The sequence below is a fragment of the Archocentrus centrarchus genome, chromosome 19, assembly GCF_007364275.1.
Source record: "Archocentrus centrarchus isolate MPI-CPG fArcCen1 chromosome 19, fArcCen1, whole genome shotgun sequence".
In the NCBI taxonomy this organism is placed as follows: Eukaryota; Metazoa; Chordata; class Actinopteri; order Cichliformes; family Cichlidae; genus Archocentrus; species Archocentrus centrarchus.
In genome coordinates, this window is record NC_044364.1 from 8,244,251 (window position 1) to 8,270,054 (window position 25,804).

The 25,804-nt window shown below is 39.1% G+C and overlaps 1 protein-coding gene across 2 annotated transcripts in view; it reads right to left on the minus strand.

The window, feature by feature from the left end:
- snx29 (sorting nexin 29) overlaps nt 1-25,804 on the minus strand; it is a 143,103-nt gene that overhangs the window by 13,118 nt on the left and 104,181 nt on the right. For both annotated transcript variants that reach the window (XM_030755025.1, XM_030755026.1), the window contains exon 19: nt 7,486-7,626. In XM_030755025.1, the coding sequence (XP_030610885.1) occupies nt 7,486-7,626 (141 nt within the window). The remainder of the gene's footprint in view (nt 1-7,485; nt 7,627-25,804) is intronic.

Genomic DNA, 25,804 nt, shown 5'->3' on the forward strand with positions numbered 1-25,804 from the left:
TATATGCATCTTTGTACTGTAGGAGGAAGCTGGAGTACCCGAACAGAACAGGCACGTGGAGAACATGCAATCTCCACACAGAAAGGCCCCCAGCCGGCCGGTGAATTCAAACCCAGGACCTTCTTGCTGTGAGGCAATGGTGCTAACCACTGCAATACTGTGCACAATAAATTTCAATAATAAATTCATTTTTATATGTGAAATATTTATATAATTATTAACAGCAGACAGGTTAGAAAGATATTTAGCAAACCACTTTAAATTAACATACTGTTGATCACTGTATGGACGTAAACAATATTTGCATTTGGGTCCTCTCACCACACATCTACACATTAACACTGCTGTACACAGTCTACCTTGACTGTGTCATGATAAAAAAAACAACAGATGAGTCTTATCGGTTATTTATCAGCATCATAGGTTTACTCGTGTGGTTTTGTCAGCGGAACAAGACCCGATGTGGGATTATGAGATGGTCATGTAATGACAGACGGAAAAGCTGAATGTACAGCACACATATGTACACACAGCACAACTAAATGTCACCTCCCAGAGGGACAGATAAGCAGGAGACAGGAGCTGCCAATGGAACAGAAGTGTAAAGTAGTCACATATGCGTCAGGGTCTCCACAAGTACTCAGTGAATTTGCAGCCAGCTTTTCGGTATTCAAGTCTGGAGGAGGGAGGGGAAAAAACTCTAAATAGATAGTGGGAACAACGGAATGTTGCCTGGCAACAAAAAAACTCGTTCCAAAGTGATTACACCCTATGGTATCAACCCATTCTAACCCCCAAGATAAAATCAATGCCTTTGACCAAGACTTCGATCCTGCTTGAGAATTTCGAATTACTGTGTTTACAATGAAATAAATTCCTGCTGTGGCCTTTTTTCTTTCCTTTGAAAAGAGAGGAAGGGCAGATTTATGGACTTTATAAGAAGGAAGCCTGAGGCAATGCTTGCCATTTTCTCTCTCAGCAATTCGCATAATTATTAGAAGCAGAGGGTAAACATTTAAACACTGTATCTGGCACTTGGTGTCTAGTAGGTATTTCCTAAAAAAAAATAAAGTTTTTCACCACTACCTACTCAGGTGAAATAATAATAATAAGCTATCCTTAGTCATCACATTAAAGAGGAACCTCAACCTGAGCTCTCATTTAGCCTGCAGTCCACTTGAATTAAGAGAATGGACAGCACTGGTACATGCTGGCAACAAAACAAGGTCAAAATGTTCCACAAAGTCAGCCCACACTGGACCCACAGTGGGGCTGAAGAGGCTGCTCGCTTGATGCCTTGTTTAAACGCTCTCACATCTACGGGTCCGGATCATGCATAAAACATCACATGCAATTCAGGAACGCTCATACAAGACCTTCACAATGCCTCCTTTGTTATAATTAAAAGAATATAACATGTATATTGCATAATATGTGAGCACAACATACTAAGACTTGTTAATAATTCACTTTGTGGTTTCTGATTAATTAATTAGGGCAGCCTTGGCTCTCTTTTTGTCTCTATATGCACAGATGGGACAACCGCCACCAACGGCACATGGTACTTGTGTAAGTGCCATTTCTTCCTGGTATGACTACGTTTCAGTCAGGATTTTGATCACTGTTCACACGCTTGAATAAATGTCAGACAGCTTTTCTAAATATTACACTACTATAAATGAACAAAGCTCGTGACTTGGCTGTTTTTTTTTTTTTTTTTTTATCTCAAAACCTAGCGTCAACTGTGACTTCACAACTGTAACTTCACAACTGTAACTTGAAGCTTTAGATTTAAGGCTGAATATGTTTAGCATCAACAGAGATCACCAATCACCCCATAGGTGATTTAGTGCCATTAATCAATAGCAGTCCATATAAAATACATCAGAGTACACTGCTTCATCTTGGAGGACACATGTTTATACTGCAACAAGGTTAGAATTAAAATCAGTGAATATAACCAACACTAAGATTTTCAGGAGCAGTTAAGTTACACTTTAGAGATACTGTTACACTTTCTAATTGCTAATCACCAATGTAATGCTGTGTGCACATCTTGACAGACTGTAGGATTAAAAGTGACTACCGACTTCTATCGCTCTCTTACCACTTTGCTAATGCTCACTGACTACAAGGGAACTAGCCTGCTATTAATGCAAGACCCTGACAATTATCAGACCTGTTTTCTGTCCTCATCTGCAGTAGAAATTTTCATAGGTAAGAAAGAGAGAAAATATTTCACACCTTGCCTCTCCTTCAACCTCTGGAAAACAAAAGACACAGCTCCATTTATGGCTTTGAAAAGCAAAAGACAGGAAAAAAGCTGTACTAAGATTAATTTGATCAAATCTAAGAGCAAGTGAGTGACTTGAGTGAGCCGGGGGGGGGGGGGGGGGGGGGGGGGGGGGCAGCGATACAAATGAGCAGAGGAGAGAAACTGACATTAAGGGAAGACAACAGGGAAAAAAAGAGGCACAAAATCAGAGAAAAAAAAATGGACAGCTGGACTCCGGGGTGTGACAACGTCTCTTTGATGTCATCATTCTGCCGCCTCTGTGCCTCAACGTTAACAGGAGGGAGGGACTCGACAGACACGAATCAGGAACATTTAGCTTGTATGCGTGGGCTGGCCCCTGACAAATCAGCTGTTTAAGAGCTGTCATAGGCAGACAGCATGCATGCATGTAACATCTTCTGTTTTATTTAGTTAAGCAGCTGGTCAGTAAAGAAAGACAGATGCAGATGAAAATGATGATACAGAGACTATGATAAGCCCCAAACTAACACCACTATGGGGGAGACCAAACTACCACTGGCTGTGGTTTTTGACTATAAAGACAATGATGCCCTGAACATTTAAATTTAGATGAGTTTTAATTGATGCTTGCCATATTCAGTGACCTCCTAAAGACACCAAAAAAAAACTTTACAGAGAAAAATCCTGAAACAAACTTAGTTCTTAAATGAGCCACTGAGTAGGTTTGATTCCTACAGAAGAAACATCACTATGTTTTACTTCTGCATCTGTTTCCCATTCATACCATCTCATCTGTCACACAATTTCTAAGTTACAAAAATAAAAACAGACCTTGAGTTAGAGCCATGCAACTTAAATGTAACAATCTACCACAGGACTTTTACTTTGAGAATCACTGGCCTAAGGCAACATTAATCCTGTGTTTCCTTGTGACCTTCTTAAAGCAGAGATGCAAAAATCACAAAATCAGCTTGAGCTCAAATTTCAAAAAGTTCTAAGATTTACATTTAAAATTGCTCCAAAGAGTCACCTTTAGAGTAACCAATTTAGTGAGGAAAGAGATATTCATCAAGTGACCTTCTATTTATAGTGAATCTTTAAAGTGATTATGTCAGAGAACAATGACCCATCTGCAGCAAGAAATTGGTCAGGAACAGCCAGTGCATCACGTTTAATTTTAAAAAACTTAAAAATAACTTATAAAACTGCCTAAAAAAGGATGTGAGGTGCAGACTTTTTCTACATGTTTCTGCACTGCAGTAGTGAAGAATCCAAACAGGGTGTGCAGATTACATAAAACGTCCAATCAGAGTGCAGGATTTATACCTGCCCAAGAAGTCAGTCAAATGTTGAATGACCTCACTAATGTATGGGTGTGTGTGTGTGTGTGTGTGTGTGTGTGTGTGTAGGTTAGCTGTTACATGATATTGGTATATGTCAAACATTCCATAAGTTTCCCAGCAACATAATTCTATAGCATAGCTGATGCTCTTTGACAACTTCAGAAACGTGTCTCTCTGAACTGTCAATCATTTCGGGAAGCGTCGCTGCATGTGTTTATGTGCGCTCATGTTAACAGGCAAGAAACACAGAGTACGTGGCATGTAATACAGTTAGTAAGGGGTGTGTACTCACCCATCTCCTCTGCTACCTGATCTTCACTGACAGCTGGTGTGTTTCATCCTTAGAGCGAACCACAGCAGCGTGCATATTCACGGTGCAGATAAAGAGCTTTTGAAGGTCTCTCTCTCTCTCTCTCACAACACACCACGTACCCTTTTGCTAACATTAACATTTCTCCATCATTAGCTGGATATAATAGTGTGTGTGTGTGTGTGTGTGTGTGTGTGAGAGAGTATCAAAGTCAGCTTTGGATTTGCAAAGTGTGTCTGTGATGGTGGAAACCTTAAATCAGACTGAAAGCACAACAGACAATAACAAAAAACAGATGGACTGGCAAAGAATATTTAACACAGCAACAGCTTTTGTCCACACAGATTTCAATCAAGAATTGGCACTGTAAACAGACAGGAGACAAATTAAAGGAAAAATGAGGCGTCTAAGAGTCAGGTGCCTCCACATGCATCCAAAACTGTTTTCATACACCTTGGCACTGATTCTTCGAGCCTGTGGAACTTTTCTGGAGGGCAAAGCGACAGTCTGCCATGGGTGTTCAATTGTGACTGGAATGACTATTCTGTGACAGCTTGTGCCCTGTGGATAGGAGCACTGTCATGCAGGAAAAGATCACTCCCATCATGATAGAAATGCTTTATCAGAGGATAAAAGCGATCAAAAAAAAAAAAAAACTTTCCTAAAAATGAGCCATAAAGGCAATTTTCCCCAATTTTCCCAATTACAGTGGATGTGGCTTAGATTGATTTTTTTTTTATCTCCTGATTGCCAAAATCTGGGAGAACAATTTTTTTTTTTAATAAACTAAAATTACATAGTCTGACAACACAGTTAGGATAATCACCAGTGATGACCTCTGAGGGTTAAATTATTACGTTTTAAATGAATGTCTCCCAAATAAATCATTTATTTCACTTTAGCATTTCAGCTAGCTTTACAATTTCCTTTCGCCCAGAGGTGGAGTGTCCATGACTTCCAAAACAAATTTCACTTGTTTTTTTCTTTCTTCCATCTACCTCGCCTCGGTCCACCATAAGAGTTCAAGTCGTGTTTCTGCTAGCTACAGTAGCTGGCTATTAATACAGGTTCTAGATACATATTAAATTCTTTTTCAATTCATTTGCTCTTTTTTCATTAACGACAAAATAAATACAAGTCATATGTTTTATCCATAAGTTAAACTGCCTTTTTAAAAAAAAAAAAAAAAAAAAAAAACAGTTTCTTTTAAATGTGCTGTATACTACATTCCTGTTTTCAAAAGCAGCGCTGCTCTGTGCTTCACTTACAAAGTACTTTTAGAGAGTCTGAAACAAACACTCACTGGACTAAAATAACAGGGAAACTCAACACAGCAGGCTTGCTGATTACTAAGACAACCAGGTACACAGGCACACATACACAAAAAATACACATAAAAATACCATATACAGACTACATGCACTCACACACACCTTTTTTTCTGTACAGCTTTCCTTTTCAGAAAGAAATCTATGCTTTGCTCACATACACAAACACCAAACTAACAACCATCTGATATTTATCACATTTTTAAGTTAGAAATCCCTCCACTTGCTCCTGCACTTGATTTTAGTCTGGACCAAAGGCCATGACCTCTGGCCTCGATTTTTAAGCATGGGACACGGTCATCTTTCCCACTGTGTTGCATCACTTTGGGAACAGAGGGAAGAAAATGCTGGAGTTTAGAAAGCAAAATATTGGATCTTCTTTATTATGAGAATTAAGCTTCAGTTTGGAGTCTCCTGTTATTTTTGTATGTTTAATGTACAAAATTTAATGGGTAAAAGGGCTGGACTGCAGCCAGGCCAGTTTAGCACCTGCACTCTCACTTAAGGAGCCATGCTGTTGGAATACATGCAGAACGAGGTTTAGCATCGTCTTGCTTTAGTACTCACTGCATTTCCTTCAAATTCTGCCTAGATTGCAGAGCGTGTTGCTTCAAAACCTTCAGTGCTGATAAAGTCTTTACACATATGCAATAACACCCTCCCATTCCATCACTACTGCTGGCATTTGTGTGCTGATACCAAGTGAATGGGCTAGCTCCTCTTTAGCCTAAAGGACTACGAGTTCATGATTTCCAGAATGTAATTTTACAGTTTGTTTGGGAACAGAGAGCGAAACATATGCTCTGTCCCAACTCTTTTTTTTGTTGCTGGCATCAAATTCACAATCAGCACATGAAAATAAATAAATAAATAAATCTGCTTCTACTAGTGTGCCATTTTCATTTTAAATACAGGTAATAAACAATATGCAAATCATTGCATTCTGTTTTCTTGACGTATAACAGAGCATCCAAACTTTTTTGGGGAAATATGTTGTTTTTTTGTTTTTTTTTGTTTTCCCTTCCAGCAGAAAATGGTGCCCCTGCTTTGAAATGTGCTCAGAGAGTAACAAAACCAAGACTACTTTTTCTGTCATGATGGGCTACTTCCAGGAGATGGTAAAAACCAATAATTCATACAGACTGCACTGTAATGGGCTTTCAAAGAGCTTTCCAGAACACGATGACACCAACTGTCCAGGCTTTTGAGAGACACATGCACTTCCACATGATACCACATCATAACGGAGACAGACACACACACTTTGATAGCCTCTCCTACTTCTTCTCACATTTGCAGTGCCTCCAACACAGCGTTCAGTCCACTTTCTAACCATGAAAGTGCAGTGTCTTTGAAGGTGGGAAGTCAGACCGCATCTTTTGGCTGTGGCGGCACTAAATCCAACCAGCCACAGAATTGGGGTCAGAGCCAAATTATCCCCCAAAGGTTGTAGAGCGACAGTGGAGAACAGGATGAAAAGGAGCAGGGGGAATGGTAAGATGAGGAGAAAGGTGGGGGCTCTCCAACTAGAAAGGAAAACAGGACTTGAGAACCCAGGCAAGCAGTTGAAACTGGTGAAAGTGGAGGCATGATAAACTGATAGGGTTGTTAGAGTTGCTCCCCCCACCCCCTACAAAGCTCACCATCTTAAAAGGCTGCAATCAGTTTTTACAGTCTGGGATTTAAAAAAAAAAAAATTATGAACATTATGCAAGGAAAGACCTCTTTTATAAGGTTCAATCCGCAATATCTGGTTTGAAATATATTTCAGTAGCAGCGCTTCCTGCATTCAAAGTGAATTGGTTTAGGATTATATTGTGTTCTTCTATTTGGTTTTGCTTCATTTGTTGTACTTTCTTGTGTGGTTCTGCTGTGAGCATTTGCAGCATGTTTCTGTATTAGGTTGCGTTGGGAGTATCTGCTACACAATCTTCCATGCTTTAGAAGCACCACAGCCGACAAGGTTATGTGTTTGTCTGTCTGTTAGCAGGATTGCTCAAAAGGTTATGGACAGATTAGAATGACAATTTTACCAGAGGTGGGCCCAACGTAGCAGTGATTAACCAAGATAAATTGGACATTTCAGCTCATAATTTCACAAACACATACCACACTGAAGCTACCAAACAGCTTGTCTTATTGGCAGGTTGGGGCACATTATTTGACATTACTGAAGTGAGAAACTGAGAGACAAAGAGAAGGCTAAGGTGACTAAGGGTGAGACGAACATATTTACTACCAGCTCACCTTGTTCCCTATGGCTTTCTTGGGTGGGAAGTTGAAGGTGTCCACCTGTGGAAACTGTGATCTCAGATGATTGTGGAGCTCCCTGAACTCGGTGTAACGCCTGTACACATTCCACTCATTGTCCAGGATGCGGATATACACCTGAGAACATGCAGACACATTTGGTGGTTGTCATTATCAACACAATGATAACTTAGAGTATCCAGTCCTGATTTTACAAAGGCTGTAAAGCCCACAAATTGGTAATTCAAAAGGCAGTATAGGACCTCCAGCAATCATTAAATCTCCTAATGATATGTCACTTACATTACTGTAAAATGTATTCTAATATCTACATTCTTAAAGATATATGGGTTTAATTTTTTTGTAAAAGGAAAAATGTCGAACACACCAACAACCCACTGTACGTAACAGCCATTCTGCAGTCCCCATATTGATCATTAAGCTCTGATGGTGCTTTGCAATAAATGAATCAGAAACAGGAATGAGTTCCTGTCATTCTAGTAAATGTGTATTTTCACTTACATATTGCACCACATAACAGAAAGAGTCTATAGACGTGGCTGTGCAGCCACCATTTCTATGCACCATTAGTTGCTTTATTCAGACTCATGAGAGATAGAGGGAGCAGAAAGAGAAGGAAAGATGAGCCTATTACAAGAAAGAGGGGGAGTTGGGTTCCATTTTCACAGCAGAAAATGACTACACAGAGACAAAAGAGAGAGCAGAACAGCTTTTGAAAATTCAATTTTAAAGCAGCCTACCACAAAAAAAATACAGATTTGATTCAAGTATATGAAAACAGAAACTGATTTAAAAATCCACCAAATGAACTTCAGTATAGTTCCCCCCACTACCAAGCAAATCAACAAATTGTGTTAAAAGACAAAAACACCCAAACTGTGATACAATAATGAACCAGATCCCTTTCAAACCCACATAATACTAAAAATGTCCATAATGGGCATCACTGCTTTTATGGCTAACAGCAGTGATGGAGTAGGTTAAAATGATAATGAACACTGAGAAGAACCTTAAAAATACAGAAAACCTAAGCAGAATCATCCAACTTTGTAGTATTGTGAAAAAGTCTTGAGCCACCCCTCATTTTTATATATTCTTTATGTTTTACTAGGAAACTGGGGAGTAGGTGCAGCTAGTTACTGAAACAGGTGCAAACACACATGGAAAAAACAGGATACAAGGCAAAAACAGAATTCTAACAAGCTTGTAAGTCAATATTTGGTATGACCACCTTTATTCTTCATAGCAGCCTGAACTCTCTTAGGCGTCTTTCTATTTCTTTAAGTTGTATTCAGGAATAGCTCAGGAGTGTTGGCTGCCTTTTGTTCCGTTCTCAGTCAAGATTGCTTGATACCGCTTTCAATAATCTTTAGGTTTGTGCTCTGTGGACGCCAATCCATTGTGTTCCATTGTGTGTTTTTCTTTCCAGGTATGCTTTCACTGCACTGGCAGTGTGTTTGGGATCATTCCCATACTGAAGAGTGAAGCTGCTTGCAGTCACGCACTTTCCAGATGGTATTGCACGGTAGATCAATATTTGACCATATTGTAATTCAGTCAATTTTGACAAGATCTCCAGCACCAGCCTCTAGACCATGTTTTATAGATGGCTGTAGACACTCACTGTTGTACCTCTCTCCTGACCTCCTCTGTGTATATTGACTATCATTTGAACCATCCATCCATCCATTTTCTGATAAATGGATGAAACAAAGATTTCAAATTTTTAATCACTCCATCAGACCTCTTGCCACTGTTTTTTTAATCCAGTTCTTGTGTAGTTTGGCATCTTTAATATAACTTTTCATTATAAAACTTGACTTACTGAATATTTTTGTCAATACTGAGACTGATTTACAGTTCTTAAAATACATCTAATGCTATTTACTATCATTTTCAGCTGTATCGTTAACAGCTACTGGAAATCTTTCTACATTTTGTTCGTGTAAGCCTCAAAGGTGGTTTGACAGACATAGGAGTGAGGAGATAATGACAGATTTTTTTTTTTTACTGAGAAGCAACATTTGCTTTACCTCAGTGAACTTTTGTCAGCATGGATGCTACTGTGCAGTCTAGACTACATAGCAAACATAAAAAAATGTGGCACTTTTGACAGCCATTAAGAGCAAACCAGCAGCTGAAGCTCTGTTAGCCTCTCCAACATGTCTTATGGCTAATATCTGAGCAACAGTAATAGGCATGTCTAGACAGTGTTAACGTTATAAAAGTAAATCAGATAATAATACTTTAGCAAGTAAAATCAAATAATTGGTCCAAAATCATGTGCTGTAAATCATATCTTGGCTCTCTATTGAGGAATATATATAAATGGTAAATATCACACACTATGACTCCTTCTCTGTGCCCACTTTGTTAATTGACAATCTTTTTATCTACAGTATAGTCACAGAGTAGTGAAGTAATATGCTTAGGGAAAATATAACTGTAATAGATTGTGTCCTCAATAAAAACTAGCTTGTCATCTAATGTTATGTTTAAGCAACTTGTCTTAAGAGCAGCTGTGCCAAGAAAAGACCTAAATCTGGTGAATGACAGTAGTGGCTGACAAGATGGGAGAAGACAAGGCCACTAATGGACTGAAGACCTGTCATCTCAGCACTTCATGTCTGACCTACAGAAGCACATTTAAGTTTTTACCAACTTCATTTTTGCAAGTTCAGAGAAGCTCTGCCCTGGTACAGTATGGTGTAATTGTGTGTGTATGTGTTGATCAAAGTGGATGATGGAGACTCAGCTGACAAAACTGGGGCATGATGACTACCTCATTCAAGACACATTAAAGCTTCTTCGACTTTGTACAGGTCTTTTTCACAGCACATATTTTGACAGCTGATGGGAAAAAAACACAGGTGTAATTTAAGCACACCAACAACAACAACTGCACTGCATTAGACCCAGATTAGAACATTAAATTAGAATCTAGCACTTGCTCACCATCACAACTTTTGCTAACTGGGACACTTTAAACAAATCAGTTTTCATGTGTCTTTTTTCTGCTATGACAAAATATAATGTGCTGTTAAGCTCAATATAAGCCTGTGTAAGTAATTAGGCTTCAGTTTTTACAGCCTACGGTTAGCTGTTAGCTATGCCCTCTTCCTGTTAATGGGCTTTCCTTGGAGCCAGAATTTACAGAACACACCAGTCTTATTAAGAGCTGGATCTACTATTTTTTCTAAGATCCACATGGAGAGCTGAGGATCACCACCACCACCTTCCAGTGACCATTTCACACAAGGACAGTTGACTAACTTTTATTGTAATAAGCTGGGATATGCGGACAATCCAAGTCACTAGTGGCTGTTATGAAGCACTATCAGCTGAGTCACTAATGGCGCATGTGTTCAATTGGTAACACAGTCCACACTAACCTTTTCTTTAGTGTAAAGTTCAAAGTAGCTATGACCAGGAATGTGGAGACTGGGATTTTATTTTAATCATCCAGCAACAAGGTTGGGTAGTTTTTTAAAAATGGTGCAAAACTGGCTCCAACAGAGAAACAGCTGCAAACCTAATTTATAAAGTTGGCCATTTTTTTAATCATGTAAATTTAGTTGGGTGGTTAATACATTTTTCTGTGGTGTGACAAATTCAAAACACATTTATTTCTGCTTTACACAGATTTGACAAAAAGTTGCAGGGAACACAGGGGAAGCATGACTGAAACAAGAGAGAATACAAAAAAACAATAACCAAAAACAGAACTTAGACAACTAAACTAAGATGGTCCGAGAACACAAATACTAAACAGAGAAAACCAAACAGCATATCCAGAACAAAGGACCAAACACACAAACATTACAACTACAATGAGAACCAAACTTTAGAACTACTATCTCAGACTTTGAACTAAACAAGAATTCAAAAGTCCAAACACAGAAACACTGTTTTCAAGACCCAGAAACATGACAGCTTACAATTTGCATGTAAAGGAAATTTACATAGATAAATCAAATCAGACAAAAGTGTTCAAAATCCTTTCAATCTGAAAGTCCACATCTCTCTGCCTGCCTCAATCATTCCATCACTGTAAAGAGGGAAAGAAAGGCATATCAAAGTCAAACTTAAGGCCACGAAAAGCAATTAGTGTAGCATTTACTCAAGAGCCAGACATCTCAAATCATCTCACACGTTATTTTTAAACTGTGTGGAGAAAGACGTGCTTTTAAATATTCTATATGGTCTGTCGAAATGACCCATTGATTATAGAGGCCAGCGCAAGTTACTTTGAGGTCTTGCCATAAGGACAAATTAATGTATTTTGATACTTTTTTACTTCTAAAATATAATGCAATGTATTTCTTAGACCTAAAACCAAATTTCTTTGAGTTTCTCCGATATCTTTCATTTCCCTGACGGAACCTCCCAAAGGGATCAATAAAGTTCTGTCCAGAAATGGCTGACAAACAGCTACCAAGAGTAAAGTGCATAATAGTCTAAGAGCTTAAAGAAAGCACCTAGAATAACTTCTAAGCAAACTGAAGACTTCTCTCACACTGACTAATGTGCACATAAATGAGTCCACCACCAAAAGTCCAGTGAAGAACAATTGTGTGCATGGCAGGTCTGCACAGAGAAAGCTAGTTCTCTGCAAAATTTCAATGCAGTTTACTTGCAGTTTGCTAAAGATCACATCGACAAGCCAGAAGGCTGTTTGAACAACGCTCTGTGGACACTGGGACTAAAATAGAACTTTCTGGTGCTTGGAGACAGGAAAACACTGAAATCCAGCAATTCAGAATCCCGTCTGTAAATCCTGGTGATAGCATCATGGTTTGGCCTGTATTGCTGCATTTAGACCAGAATGGCTTGTCATCATCAATGAAGAATTTTGAATTATGCCAGCAAAGTTTACAGAAAAATATCAGACCATGTGTCCATGAACGCACTGTAAAGAGAAGGCAGGTCATGCCACAAGACAACAACCCACAGCACACAAGCTGTTCTACCAAATAACTGTTAAAGAAAAAAGATGATGCTTTGGAAAGACCCGAGTCAAAGTCATGACCCAAATACAAAAGTAAACGGATCTGAAATGATAGGTTCATGCAGAGAAACCCATTCTTGGAGTTGAATGTGTTCTGAACATTGAAATGTGCAGGACGTGAGTCATCAACACTTATCGGAAATGTTTAGCTGCAGTTATTGCTGCGCAGAAATATTGGACAATTTTTCATAATAAATAAATAACCATATCTAATATTTTAGAGTCACATGTTTAATTGGGATCCAATTTTCTCCTCTTACAACTGGTGTGATAATCTAACAAGGTTTCAGGTCATATATTTGCAGAAATACAGAAAATCCAGCAACTGAATTGCAACATGTCAACTATAGGTTCTGAGCCACGAGAGCCGCGTTAGCAGAGACAAGATGAAAGAATCTGTCCCACACTGTGAAGTTTCCCAAACAACACATGGCTCCTAACCACAGTGTAACCACAGCAAGCTTAATCCACTTTACAGTCTCATTTATTTATGGGTATACTTATTTATGGGTAGGCATTAGCCTTTGCACACAGCTACCAGCTCCTTCCCCTTGACAAATCACAAATATCTCTCATTATCTCTGACAAAGCTCTTGGCACCATCTAAATTGTATCCCTAATGTTTGAGCACCGATGGTTTGATGTCTCCAATAAAACCAGTCTTCAAACAGGGACATGGCCTTTAATGATGATTCAGATAAACCTCGTGGAAGAGTGTTGATGGGTTTGGGCTGTTCTTGAAAGCTTAACTGTGGTGGACACAGTCCTATTGTCAGTATTTGAATAGCTTAAAAGAATATCTGAGAAAACATAATAATACATTTGATGAAAATATGCCCTCAGTGGGTCAACACAAAAAGGAAAGAAAAAAAAAACATTTGGTTGCAAACACATAAAAAAAAAAAATACTTTTTTTGCTAGTGCTAAAATTCATTTCATTTGATCTCATTCAGTATGCTGACTATTTCCACAAAATTAATTCAGTTACCTCAATATTAAACACCCTGCTTTGTGCTTCTGGCCATAATGTGGCAAAAAACAGGCTAAAAAAGTCTATGTGCCATTCCTGCATCTTAACCCTGCATAGCTGAAACTGTCACATCTTTCCATACTTGCACTGGTGCAGGTACACAAAGTTCCTGCCTGGTAAATAGGTGACTGATTATATGGCATACAAAAAATAAAATTAGCATTTTTTACAAGTTTGCTCTTATTATCCTGTGCACTTTTTAAGGTCATTTTTAATTCATCAGTGTGTAATTTATTTATTAGGGAATACATCATCGAGTTCAAGCGCTGTTTGTCTTGTGGATAAATTAAAATTGTTTATGAAATGTACTCTCAGTCAGATCTCAAACACTCAAGAACATTTAAAACAAGAATTTTCAAAGGAAAGTGTGAACACTGCTGATGGTTCACGATGCTCTCAGAGCTGTTTAGTCTCTTTTTAACTAGACGAGATTACTCACTATACATTCAAGGAGAGATAATGCCAAACAACATTCACTATGCTTGTAAAGTGAATGTCGTTGTGCTCTGTGTTTTTCCAGCCCATTTCTAAGTTAAAGGGCTAGTAGGTGCTTTCATTTATTCATTAGCATCCCCATTAGCAGACACCTCAGTGACTGCAAGCTGGTCTGAGGTCCATGTAAGAGCACGTATTCACAGTAATACATGATCTAAACTTTGTAACAGTATTAAGCACCTGGAACAAACTGCACACGGTGAGGGAACCATTTGTGTAGCTTTATCCAGAGTGGCAGACAGCACAATAACTTCCTGTGAAAACCCTTCAGAAACAAAGATCTGAAACACAAAGTCTACAAACGGATAATTGGAGCTTTTTCTTTGCTTGACATTTAACCGGATCTGTAGCCTGAGGATATTCCAGCAAGCAGGTTGAAATGGGAGTAACTGTGAGCACAGCTACGAAATGCAGAAAGTGCAGATGATAATGATGTACTTCTCCGTGTTATATCTTCCAGCACCACAGAAAACCCGTAGAGAAAGTCCTATTGCTCATTTCTCAGCTTTAACAATATGTAACTACCAGGCACAGACTTTGGTCAATGTATGACATCACAAATATAACTGGTTTTTAGAGGCAGTTTAAGCGGCCTACACTTACTGTCTGAAAGATGGACATAGGAACTCATCCTGTGAGTGATGTCAGGGTGTCTAAGTGAAGCCTTGGGCTGAGCACTCTGGTCTTGCTATCTTGGTGTATTAAAACCTGATGTGATGAGGGACGGGTGGCTCTGACAGCAGAGGCGACTTTTTCAATCACAAGGTAGGTCCATCATAAAGCATAGCCTGCTTTATCATCCTTTCTGACTCTAACATGGACCAAAATGTAAAAAATGAGCATCATGTGGTTATTACATACTGTATGACTTGAAACTAGTGCTTGAGGCCATATACCCACTAGAACAGTGTTTACTAAGGTCATACATCAAGGGAGCCAAAGACTGTTTTCCAATAGACTTTTTAAAAAGAATGTAGGCTTAAGGCATTTCTGCACTGCTTTGATTTTTCAGACCCAGAAACTTCATCCATCTGCAGTAATGTACTCTATACAAATATAGTATTTATAGATTCAAAGTCAGCCTGCTTCATACATGCTCCAGTATGTTGTCACTAATGAGATTTAACATTATTTAAAGGTTTTGACTAAAGACTCAAACACATTTAAGAAAGATGTTATTGGAAAAAACTAAAGTGGTTTAATTAAGAAACAAGTAGTTGCGAGCTGCATTGTGACATTGGCGCCATGGGTAGGTGCTCGCCTTACAGCTGGAAGATTGCAGGTTCGAGCCCCTGGGCTGCATTGTGTCCTTGGGCAAGACACTTAAACCACATTGCCTAACGGTAGCACCGGTCTCTGGCTGCATGACCGCAGATGCTCGTCTCTGGATGAGTGATCTGGAACGAACATTTCGTTGTGTGCCTTGTGCACACAATGATAATGAGTTGAATCTAACATAGTTATCATATAAATTATATACATTTTAAAAAACAACAAAAGAGAAACTTCTGAAGGCTTTAAAATACCTGATTATCATTAAATGTTTGTGTGTATGTATGTTTGTTGAGAGAGTGAAAATAAATGGTTTGCTCAAACCAAAGCAAAGGCAGTAGAGTGTCATGTTATCACCAGTCTCTCTGAACAGATCATTGTAGGCCTAACCATCTACCCAATTAGGCAGAAAATAGAATCCATTTAGAGGCTTTTTTGGTGGGTGGAGGTGGGTGCTAATGTCCCCTTCCCCCATCTAGCCAAGCAATATACTCTGGAGACATTGGTCTAGACTGAAAGTTTTAAAAATCATTGGACAGACTCGCATTCATGGTCCCCAGAGGATGACTCATGCAAACCCTTAATCATTTCATCTAGCATCATTGTGAGGCTGGCACATTTGTGGCTTTGAGCGAAATATCTTAATAATGTACTCTGTGGGCTACCAGGAAATTTAGTACATTCACATTCCTATTAAACAAAAAGCAAGTTCATGTCGTCATTGAGAGTTAAAATTACAATGCACCACGTCCTGAAAGCATCTGGTAAAAGGCAAATGAGAGCGTACACGTTCTACAGAAATTCTGTTAAAATTTGGAAATCAGATTAATCAGAAATGAGAACTTATAAGTAAAGGTAATTTGAATCTTTAGAAATTGAACAACAGTTCATACAATAAGGCAGAATCATATAGAAAACAATGAAAAAGAAAAAAAAATAAATAAATAAAAACCGTGTAGAGAATGGGTGATTATTATCTTGAATGCAGCACAGGTGTTTATTTTGGAGTGCTCTTGCCCCTGACATCCTACAGAATCAGACACTGAAATAATGATGCAGATGAGGAAGAGATAAGGAGGTGGTGAAGGGGAGGTAGATGACTGTTGCTGAAAGAGTGGAGAGGAGGTGGTAGTGGAGGAGGAGGAGGAAGAACTAAAGACATTCAAGAGAAGGGGCAACTACATTTGAACATGTGCAAAACAAAAACAAGTAAACAGATGGAAGGGCAAGGGAAAAAATGGTGAAGAGGAAAAGAGGATGGAGGTGTGTATGTGGCAAATAAATGTGCTTGCCTTTAATACATTCAGACCAGATGTAGCATGTTTGTGTTAAATGATCCAATTGCATAATCAAATGTGGAAATTAAGGTTTAACTGAATGATTGATGAATGACGCAGAAAGAAATCTTCAAGCGGAACAACTTTTAGCACCATTCTAGCACTGTGATGAATAGATAGATGGTCAGAAATAAAAGAAAAATGGATGGATTACTGCCAAATAAGGTAACAACAGTCTCATTCCCTTTAAGACCCAGTTGTGCTTATGTACATATCAACCCAGAGGGCCTAATGTGAGTGAGGAAAAACTGAAGAAGAAGCTACAGTGTACACTACTGCCAAAGCACAACAATCTACTGTGCACACTTAATATTTACTTGCATGGATTAATTTATGAAGCAAAGCTCATTTGCTGACACAGTGAGAAAATGGAACAGGAGATAACTTGGAAAATCGGAAGATACATGTGTACATTTGCAACTGACAGAAGGACTGAGGGAAACAAGTTTTCATTATGCAATATTTAAGCCCCGTCATCTGTGTTTTGAAAATATTCCTAGAATTCCTAATTTGCGGTGCACACATCAATAAACCCCTTTTGTGTTGCTTCCATTAGTCTGTAAAATGTGACAAAGGCAGTGTTTCAAGTAGGATTCTTCTCATTAAAATATAATAACTGAAACTAAACGAGTGTGTACAGGGAGGGGTTTTTCCACCAATTTTAAAAAAATATCAGAGCTTCTCTCGCATCCCTGTTTGAAACAACTCTGGAACGAGAAGGGGGGCTTTTATTAAATAATTCTGTTTTCCATTTATTTGTCTGAATAGAAGAAAATGTCACATCAAACAAGAAAACAAATTTCCATCTGCTACCAAGCATATTGACGCTTTAGAAAGAATTTGTTGACACTGAGTTTTGCTGAATAGAGAAGTGCTGGATGGCAGAGCGCTTATATTTGCAACCTAATCAAAATGGAGTTGTTTTATTTGAAATGCATAAAAAGACAAAACCAGACTGGCACAATCAGTGCCCACAACTGTGCATTCATACAGCCACACATATGCCAAACACAAAAGTACCACATTTTAATAGGCAGTTCCAGAGTTTTTGGACACTTGGTGGCAGCAGACATAACGTGTACATGTAAGAGTGCTATAATGTCATCGAACAGCAAGTGGCATAAAGTGGGTTAAAAAGCTACGCGCTTTTAGCTCAAAACAGTCATCTGAAGCTGCTCATGAAGAGCAGTGAGAGTGAATCAAACAAGGTAAAGCCGTGGGCTCTAAAAACAAAACAATTAGTTCAAAGGTTTGATAAAGCTACGCATAGAGCGCAGTGACCGGCGACCATTCTCAGTGGGTTTCTCATCAACAGTAACCCCCTTTTCACAAGTGGTTCTGTGATCTATTATTAATACAGAAATTTGGATCATAGCAGCTTGAAAATAGCATGAGACAAGATTTTAAGAGGCCTAACCATCTGTGACAAAAGCAGTAACCTCAGGGCTGAAAAATAAAAGCATAACAGAAGAACCAAAAACCGCAGTTCAGAGCGTCCAAAAGATTGTGAACCCCGATTAATCTCTATAAACAGACATCTGCATATTGTGAAGGCCACAGGGTTAGCCTCTTGTATCTTCTCCTTTTGGGATAATTTTACATCATCTTAAGACTGTGTGGGGTCTTCATTCTTTGTCATTTTCTTTTGAGCTCATCTGTCAAAGTATAAATATGCCAAATGTGTAGGTAGGGACAAGAGTTATATTACCAATCTGGGTTCTGACTGTAGACCACTTGCAGTTTTATTAATAACTCATGTTTGAGCAGGCTTTGGTTGCATGCAGTTAAAAGAGTCTGTGTGGAGAGCAAAAGAGCAGGATTTCTATATGTCTTTTGGACCTAAGTTGACCCCACAGGGCTTGAGCACTGAGGATTTTAAGACACAATCTACAGCCAAAAACAAGTGGAGAAAAAAGAATAAGTGTTGTAAACAGACATTATAAGAAGGACTTTCTTATGAATACAGTTTTGACATTATATCAGTCCACTCTAATTATAGTAAGTTAAATCCATCGCTGAATGCGAGCAAAGTATAATTCTGTGCTCTCTCGCTGGTATTACCTCTCATTCTGGAAGTGGAAAATAAACCTCGGGGTTTAGAGTTCCAGCGGGCAGACAGCTACATTAATTGAATTTAACAGTAAATTGCATCACAACCCAAACTTTTGCCTAGTGACATATGAAATCAAATCATCTTGTCCTCCATTTGCATGTATTAAAAGACACTATGAAGATGGTTGTTCAGTTTTCCCACTAAGTACATTTTGTTTTAAAAATTGGCATCTCTTTTACTTGTGAATGTGCCTTGCTATCCAAGCTAAAGCTGCACAAACAGAAGACAACAAATGCAAGATGAAACCCAAAAGGATGATATGAACATAGAAAGTAAATGAACATGCGGTAGTACAAAAAACAATCCTCATTAATGTTATGCTCCTTGGGTCTTTGAAAGAAATATACATACAGTGTGGTCTGTGGTGGTTTTAGGTACAGACTCACAAGATGTTGGGAGGCAAACTATTAAGTATGCTGCACAAATGTAAACCAAGACTCTTAAGGTCTAAAGGAAAAACAGCTGATTCCACTCTATTTTCCAGTCCTACTTCTTCTGTTCCTAACACGGAACAGCCTTCAGTGTGTCAGACACAGTAGGCTTTTTAATCACTAGAGGACTCAGCAAAAGTTCTTTCTTGAAAACCAGCAGGTGGTAACCAGATATAAGCACTCAACATCTAAGTTGGAATCAACCCAGGAGAAACTGACTGACGCCACAGCAGGAGGAAAACGGGACAGGCCGCAGCTATTATTGCCATCTTTTAGCACAATTGCCTCCCTCATTCTGTTCTCTTCATCTTCCACTTCCCTTCACCTACCAGCTCTGTCACTCCCACTCCTCCTATTTGTGTGTCCCTTCTCAAACACTTGACTAAAATGTCTTCACCCCACCCCACCCCCACCCCACATTTGCATGGACAAATGAGTCACTGACAAGTCTTGAGAAAGGGGTAAGGAAGTCAGAGAGCAAGTGATTGAAGGGTTAGGGCAGGGAGTGGATGATGATGTGCAAATTAGAGCCGAATGAGACAAAAAAGAAGGGAGGGGCAAGTGAAGTAAAAGGAAAATGAAGCATGAGAGGGAGTGGCAGACAACTGGAGACAGAAATAAAATGTGTAAATATAAATTGAGGTTATCGGGGGAGAAGAAACAGAGAGAAAAGAGCAAAGCAGGGAGATGAGGCGGTCTGACAAATTATGTTCCAGCCCAGAGATCTAATCAGATATCTGGAGGCTAAAGCAGAGATTATCACATTCCCTCCTGACTTCTTCCACCAAACGACGTCACCATCCAAATCCTTCCCGTCAGTCCAACTTCCCCGTCACCCTGAGGGAGAAAGGGGAGAGCCAAGTTCCCATTTCCCTCCGCTCACATCCTATTTCCACCTGCTAAAGACACACCTTTGAAGTTTTTATTGGCGGGCGAGTCACTGATGGAGTGCCACAGCAGGGCTTAGCCCCTACTGCTAGGTGCCCTTCAAGAAGCTGTCAAGCTCAGCGTTGCTTTGCTCTGTTAAAAAAGGGTTAAATCCAGACAAAGGTGTTGTGCAAGTCAAACAGTAAGAGGTGTGGCAAGACAGACTGAAGCCAAGAGAACAAAACTTCAACTCATAACATAGGTTTATGATATAGGCAGAAAAATGAACCAGGTTCCATTACTTCAAATTTATAGGCTGTTTATTCAGCCTATTCTGAACTGCCTACCAAGGCAATGTGTCTTTACGGTTATATAATGGATGGATTATTTCAAATAAAAGTGCTACAATATCTTTGTGAGATGTTTGGACAATTTTAAGGAGGTGGAAACTGCATCCTATGGTTTCTCCTACAAATGACGATACCCACATTCACAGCTAGAGGTATATATCACCTTTATAGTAGCTTGCAGTTATCATAAATAAGGTTTAGTGCAGATAAAACTGAACAAAATAAAATGAAGTACAGCAAATTAATCATCCTAATTTGTTATACCAGAAACCTTTTCCTTTTCTCATCTAAAGCTCTTTGGCTCTATTTGAGTGGTACTAGTAGTTGCAGCTGTATTCTCTTGCAATGCATTATCCGGGTGTTGCAGTTTGTGCTCTCCCCCTCAGGTCAGGGGGTCATAGGTTCACCCCTACTCCTGCCAATACACATGTCCTTCCACAGAAATGCATTTTGTTTAAGTACCTTTGAATGAGACACTGAACCTCAACCTCCCCACTGTGAGTTGCTCTGGATAAGCGAGCTAACTTAAGTGCCTAAAATGGAAATGTAATGTAAATTACACTGATGCTGAAATTGATGAGATGCCAGTGCTGCAGTGTACAGCAGAAAAAGCAGCCTCTGTGCCTTCCTGGGGGTGTTTAATCTATGACTGATGGATGTAAGACCAAGACAACGATTGTAATTATCATCATCATCTTTGTAAAACATTCATCATTACCATCATCAACATAACAGTTATTTCGCTCTATCACCAACCAGCCATTATCATAACCATCATCCCTCACATACACATCCATACAGAGATTCCAATACGTGCATGACAACACACAAACACACTAAAAAAAAATCCCACAAGATCACGATCAGCCATATTCGTGTGTCTTTAAATGCAACACCAACACACATGCACAGCTATCTGCTTATGCTCAAAGTTCACATGAATACATATGGATGTACGATCTCATCTGCATAGAGAAAGCAGTACAGCAATGCAGATCAAGCCTCTAGCTAATCAGAGCAACTCACATGGAGCAGGTCTGGATGTAGGACATACTGCCTCAGTAGCCACAAGACTTCCCAGCTATATCCAATGGATAACAGAAATTAAAGGTGTTAACACATTTCCCACTTTGCATTTCTCTGGGGCATGACAGTCCAGTGATGGCAGCTATGTATACATCTGAAAGAGTTTCAAGGAGGACATCTCAATTATTCACAGTTACTGATTTAGTTTATATGGTGCACATTAAGGTCTTTGGGAGAAACAGGACAAGCTAAACATGGTTTATGTAACTGCTATTAATTGGGACTCCGCAATTATGCATGAAGATGAACGCAAGCAAATAGTATTTTAATGAACGTCTGTAAATTTACTGTGGATTTGTGTGGCACTGTGATGGAGGCAGAGAAATAGATGTCCCCCCCTTTAATTTTTACTCTATAAAAAGGGCTATTTCACTATCAAATATCCAGAAGAAGAAGGATAGTCAGTAGGAATGACAGACTTTACACCGAGTGTGCTTCAACAATAAAATATTTTTTTTATTTCCACAGCTTCTGCAAACAAAATAAATATGTTACACGGTTTATGACTTGGCCCATCATTTTTGTCTGTGCAACATTTGCAGTAAATTTAACGTACTTAATGATAATAATACATATTACCTTTTGAGATGCATCGCTTGTATTTAGATTGACAGTTGGTATGGTCGGTTAAATAACAATAGTAGCAATCTGTGATTGATTACCATAAACAGTATTTTCTGCCACTGTGTGCAAATGGTATAATTTTTTTTAAGCATTCTTGGGTGATTTATTTTAGCCTTTATTATGATAGGACAATTTAAAGTGGACAGGAAAGCTGGGATAGAGAGCAGGGGTAAGACGTGAAGCAAATGGTCTGGGTGGATGGCTTGCCTGCTCATCCCAGTGAGTTACATCTGTGCCATGGAAACAGTATCATAGCTTACCATAGATTTGAGTCCATTTCAAGAAAGAAGGTGAGGTTATACTTGCTTTCCAAACTTTTCAGTGCCCAGTACTGTTGTGTCTATATTATTGTTGATGTTCAACTGCACAAACTGAGATCGGTTTCATTAGTTCCGGTTGTTAAAAATGGCAAAGCAATATCTATGATCTAAGTAGTTTTAGCTTTCAAAAGTTTGCTTGAAAACTTCTCACAAAAATAAGCTTGCATTTCAACAGCAAAACAGCTTTCCAGCCCAGGCCAGCGGTATGAGCAGTGATGGACTCAGCCCACCCAAGCCTGCTTCTTACCTACCTAATTGAAAGAAGAAAAAAAAAAAAAGACAGTACTATTTCTCACTTCATGGGATCTACAGTACAGCCTGCAGCTTACAGTATCTCCAAAGCTGCCACGCCCTCTTCTTGCTTTGTGCTCAAGAAACACACAGGAGCTCTTGTGTGTTTCAGGCAGACCCCTGCACTGCACAGAATGAACTGTGATGCCTTGGACTGCATACACAGCCTTGATGCTTGCGAGAAATACATTTCATTCATAATTGAATGCAGTTTTGTGGAAAATGTGTGAGGGAGAGAGGAAGGAAAAGTTACAGTACACATTATCCAGTCAGATTAGCATAACCGAAACAGTGAGACATTTTCAGTACTGCAATAATAGGTTCAGCTTTTTGCTGATCAAAGAGACTTGCTGATTTGGTATGTGCAGATACCGTATATCTATTAAATCTATATGTAAAACAGCGAGTGAATTGTGGACCAGAGATGGAGCTCTCAAAACCTGCGTTTTCATATGCACTCAATTCATACTTTACTACATTTGTTCTTGATACCTGGACTGTGTTTGTGTTTATGAGTGGATGCAATGGATGCATGAGTACACACCGATTTGAGTTAAATATATTTTTGCAGTGAACGGTGTCCCATTTTCAAGCTACTGTCTTTGTCTCATCTGGGAAGTGGTGTGAGGTTAAAATTGTGATTCATTAATGTTGTCAAATTGCTGTGGAGGTGGGAGGGTCCCAACCATTTTTTACTAGAATCTACGAATGGAAAATGAACGGGTGAACGATGATTAAAACTGTAAAGGAAAAAGAGAGTAAATAGGAGCAAAAGAAAAAAAAGAGGAAGAGGCAATTTGTAAACTGAGAGATTTGGAATGGAAAATGATGAGGGACTATATTCAAAAACTTTGTGGTAAACAGTGCATTTGTTGGGCACTGAACTCCAATACCAGCTAAAACCTTAAGAGGAAACTTAAGAAGAACTTTCTTGCCTCTGGACGCATTAGGCAGTGATAAAAGAGGCCCTTTAAAGCTCCTTTCATGGAACTTTTTTCTCTCTTTTGATGTACACTGAGGTGTGATTCGATGTTTTTTTGTGCTTCGTTTGTAAAGGTCCCAGATTAGCAAATGCAATTAGAAGTCATAGTGCAAGAAACTTGTGAAATTATTGCTTTACTGAAAGCAAACTGAGTATACAGCTAGAGGTAAGGTGGCACATGACAATAATATTTGTCTCGACTTTGTCAGCAGATTAAACTTCATCATAGCTCAATGGTGCTGTAACACAAACAGCATATCTTTCGTCTACACCACAGGTATGACACCTAATAATCAACAAACTGAAAGCTCCCATCAGACAGCAGCACAGCAGTACGTTTCTCAGCAGGACTACTTTAGAGTGTCTGACAAGAAAAATATAAAATACTTTGAGCCAAATAGCACAATTCAATGAAAAAAAAAAATCAAAAAAACTCAGCTATGGTGCCTAACATAAAATTAAAGCTCACCAGCTTCACTCCTGTTACACTTTGCCATGAAAACGATGTAGTAAAAATGTTGTAAAACGTACATAGTAGGACACCCATTGTGTGCATCACATTGCATCATTTGATACCTATAATACTCACAGATTGCATGACAACAAATAAGTTTGTTAGAATGCCGCAATCCAAGGCATAAATCTGCTGTTTTTCTATAGCCCCTGCTCTTATATCCTGGCCCATCATGACATCTCTATTATATTCTATTAAATTATAGGGATTAATGTTGTGAAATGCATTGAAAACAATAACACCTGTTTTATGTAAACTGCCTAAAAGGCAGAGTAACTTCTGAATTAAAAGATCAATAGGGTGTTATGTCACTGAATATTTCTTGGTCAGGACCCGTAACTAGGCAACTGGCAAAGAATCCACAAAGTTACTGCTTTCAACAATGGCAAAGGCATGTCATTAGTTTTGCAGGTATTTGGTTGCCTGGGTCCATACGTTTTAATCCGTCTACTTTGATTTATGTGGCATCATTAAATGTAACAGCAGTTTCTCCACTACAAAACCCCCCCCAAAAAAAACCCAGCAATCCAATGAAAGCTGCAGACAAAAATGGCGAACCACTTTACCAAACCACTGACACAGCTATCTCCAGAAGCAACTACCTTACATTTAGTTCTAATATGTCTCTCCAAAAGTGTTCATTTCTTCTACTTTTTGCTGACAGCCTTATTGCAAGCATGAGGATCCCAATAACACACAACTAGCCAGGAACTGGAGAGTCGGAACATTTCGAAACGTGAGTTTCTCATCAGCCTCTGACTGATGCTCTTTTCACAACACAATACTGGCCTAGGATCCACAGGTAATGAAAACAGAGACCCTCATGCACACACAAAATCAGTGCTTGTGTTCACTGATGGTGTGCAAACCATACTTTCTTTCATTCTCTCTTAATAGCCTCTATTGTTTGTATTGTGTGGGAACGAGTCAGTGATTTGCCATGGCCGGTATAATTCTCTCATTATGAGTTCAGAAGGGGAAAGTAAGGGATGGAATGATGGAAGAATAAAGGCCCAGAGGTACACAAAGAGCAGAAACCAACTTATAATGGAGCAAATTCATCAGTCTCTCTTTTCATCTCTGTCTGTCCATCGTCATCCATCCAAAGACCTTACCACACTTCAGATGGAAGTCATTTTAGAAATCTTGGAGAGAAAAGGGGCTCTGAGGAAATGCAGACGAAAATGGAGTACAAGTAGTCTTACCCTTGTCTTAATGGCATGCAATCTGGCAGGGGGAGTGATATATACGGAGGCTGAAAAGAAGGACAGTCAGAATGAAGCAAAGAGGCAGATATTTAGGGACACTTACTGGGAGATGTGATGGTTAGATCAGCCTTTCCACCTCTCTGGATGGGTTTAGCAGCAGTATAGAGCTCCTAGCGAGCTTATTTTCACCGCAAGGTTGCTGTGACCCAACTCAGGCTCAAGCTTCTGAAATCCCATTCACTCTCCAAGCCTTACAAAAGCCAGCTCTGGCTATGGCTCATTGCTCCCATCATTGGTTCAATTTTGCAAGCATATGGGTGTGTGTGCAAGTGCAACTATGAGAAAAAGACAAAAAATAAATAAATAA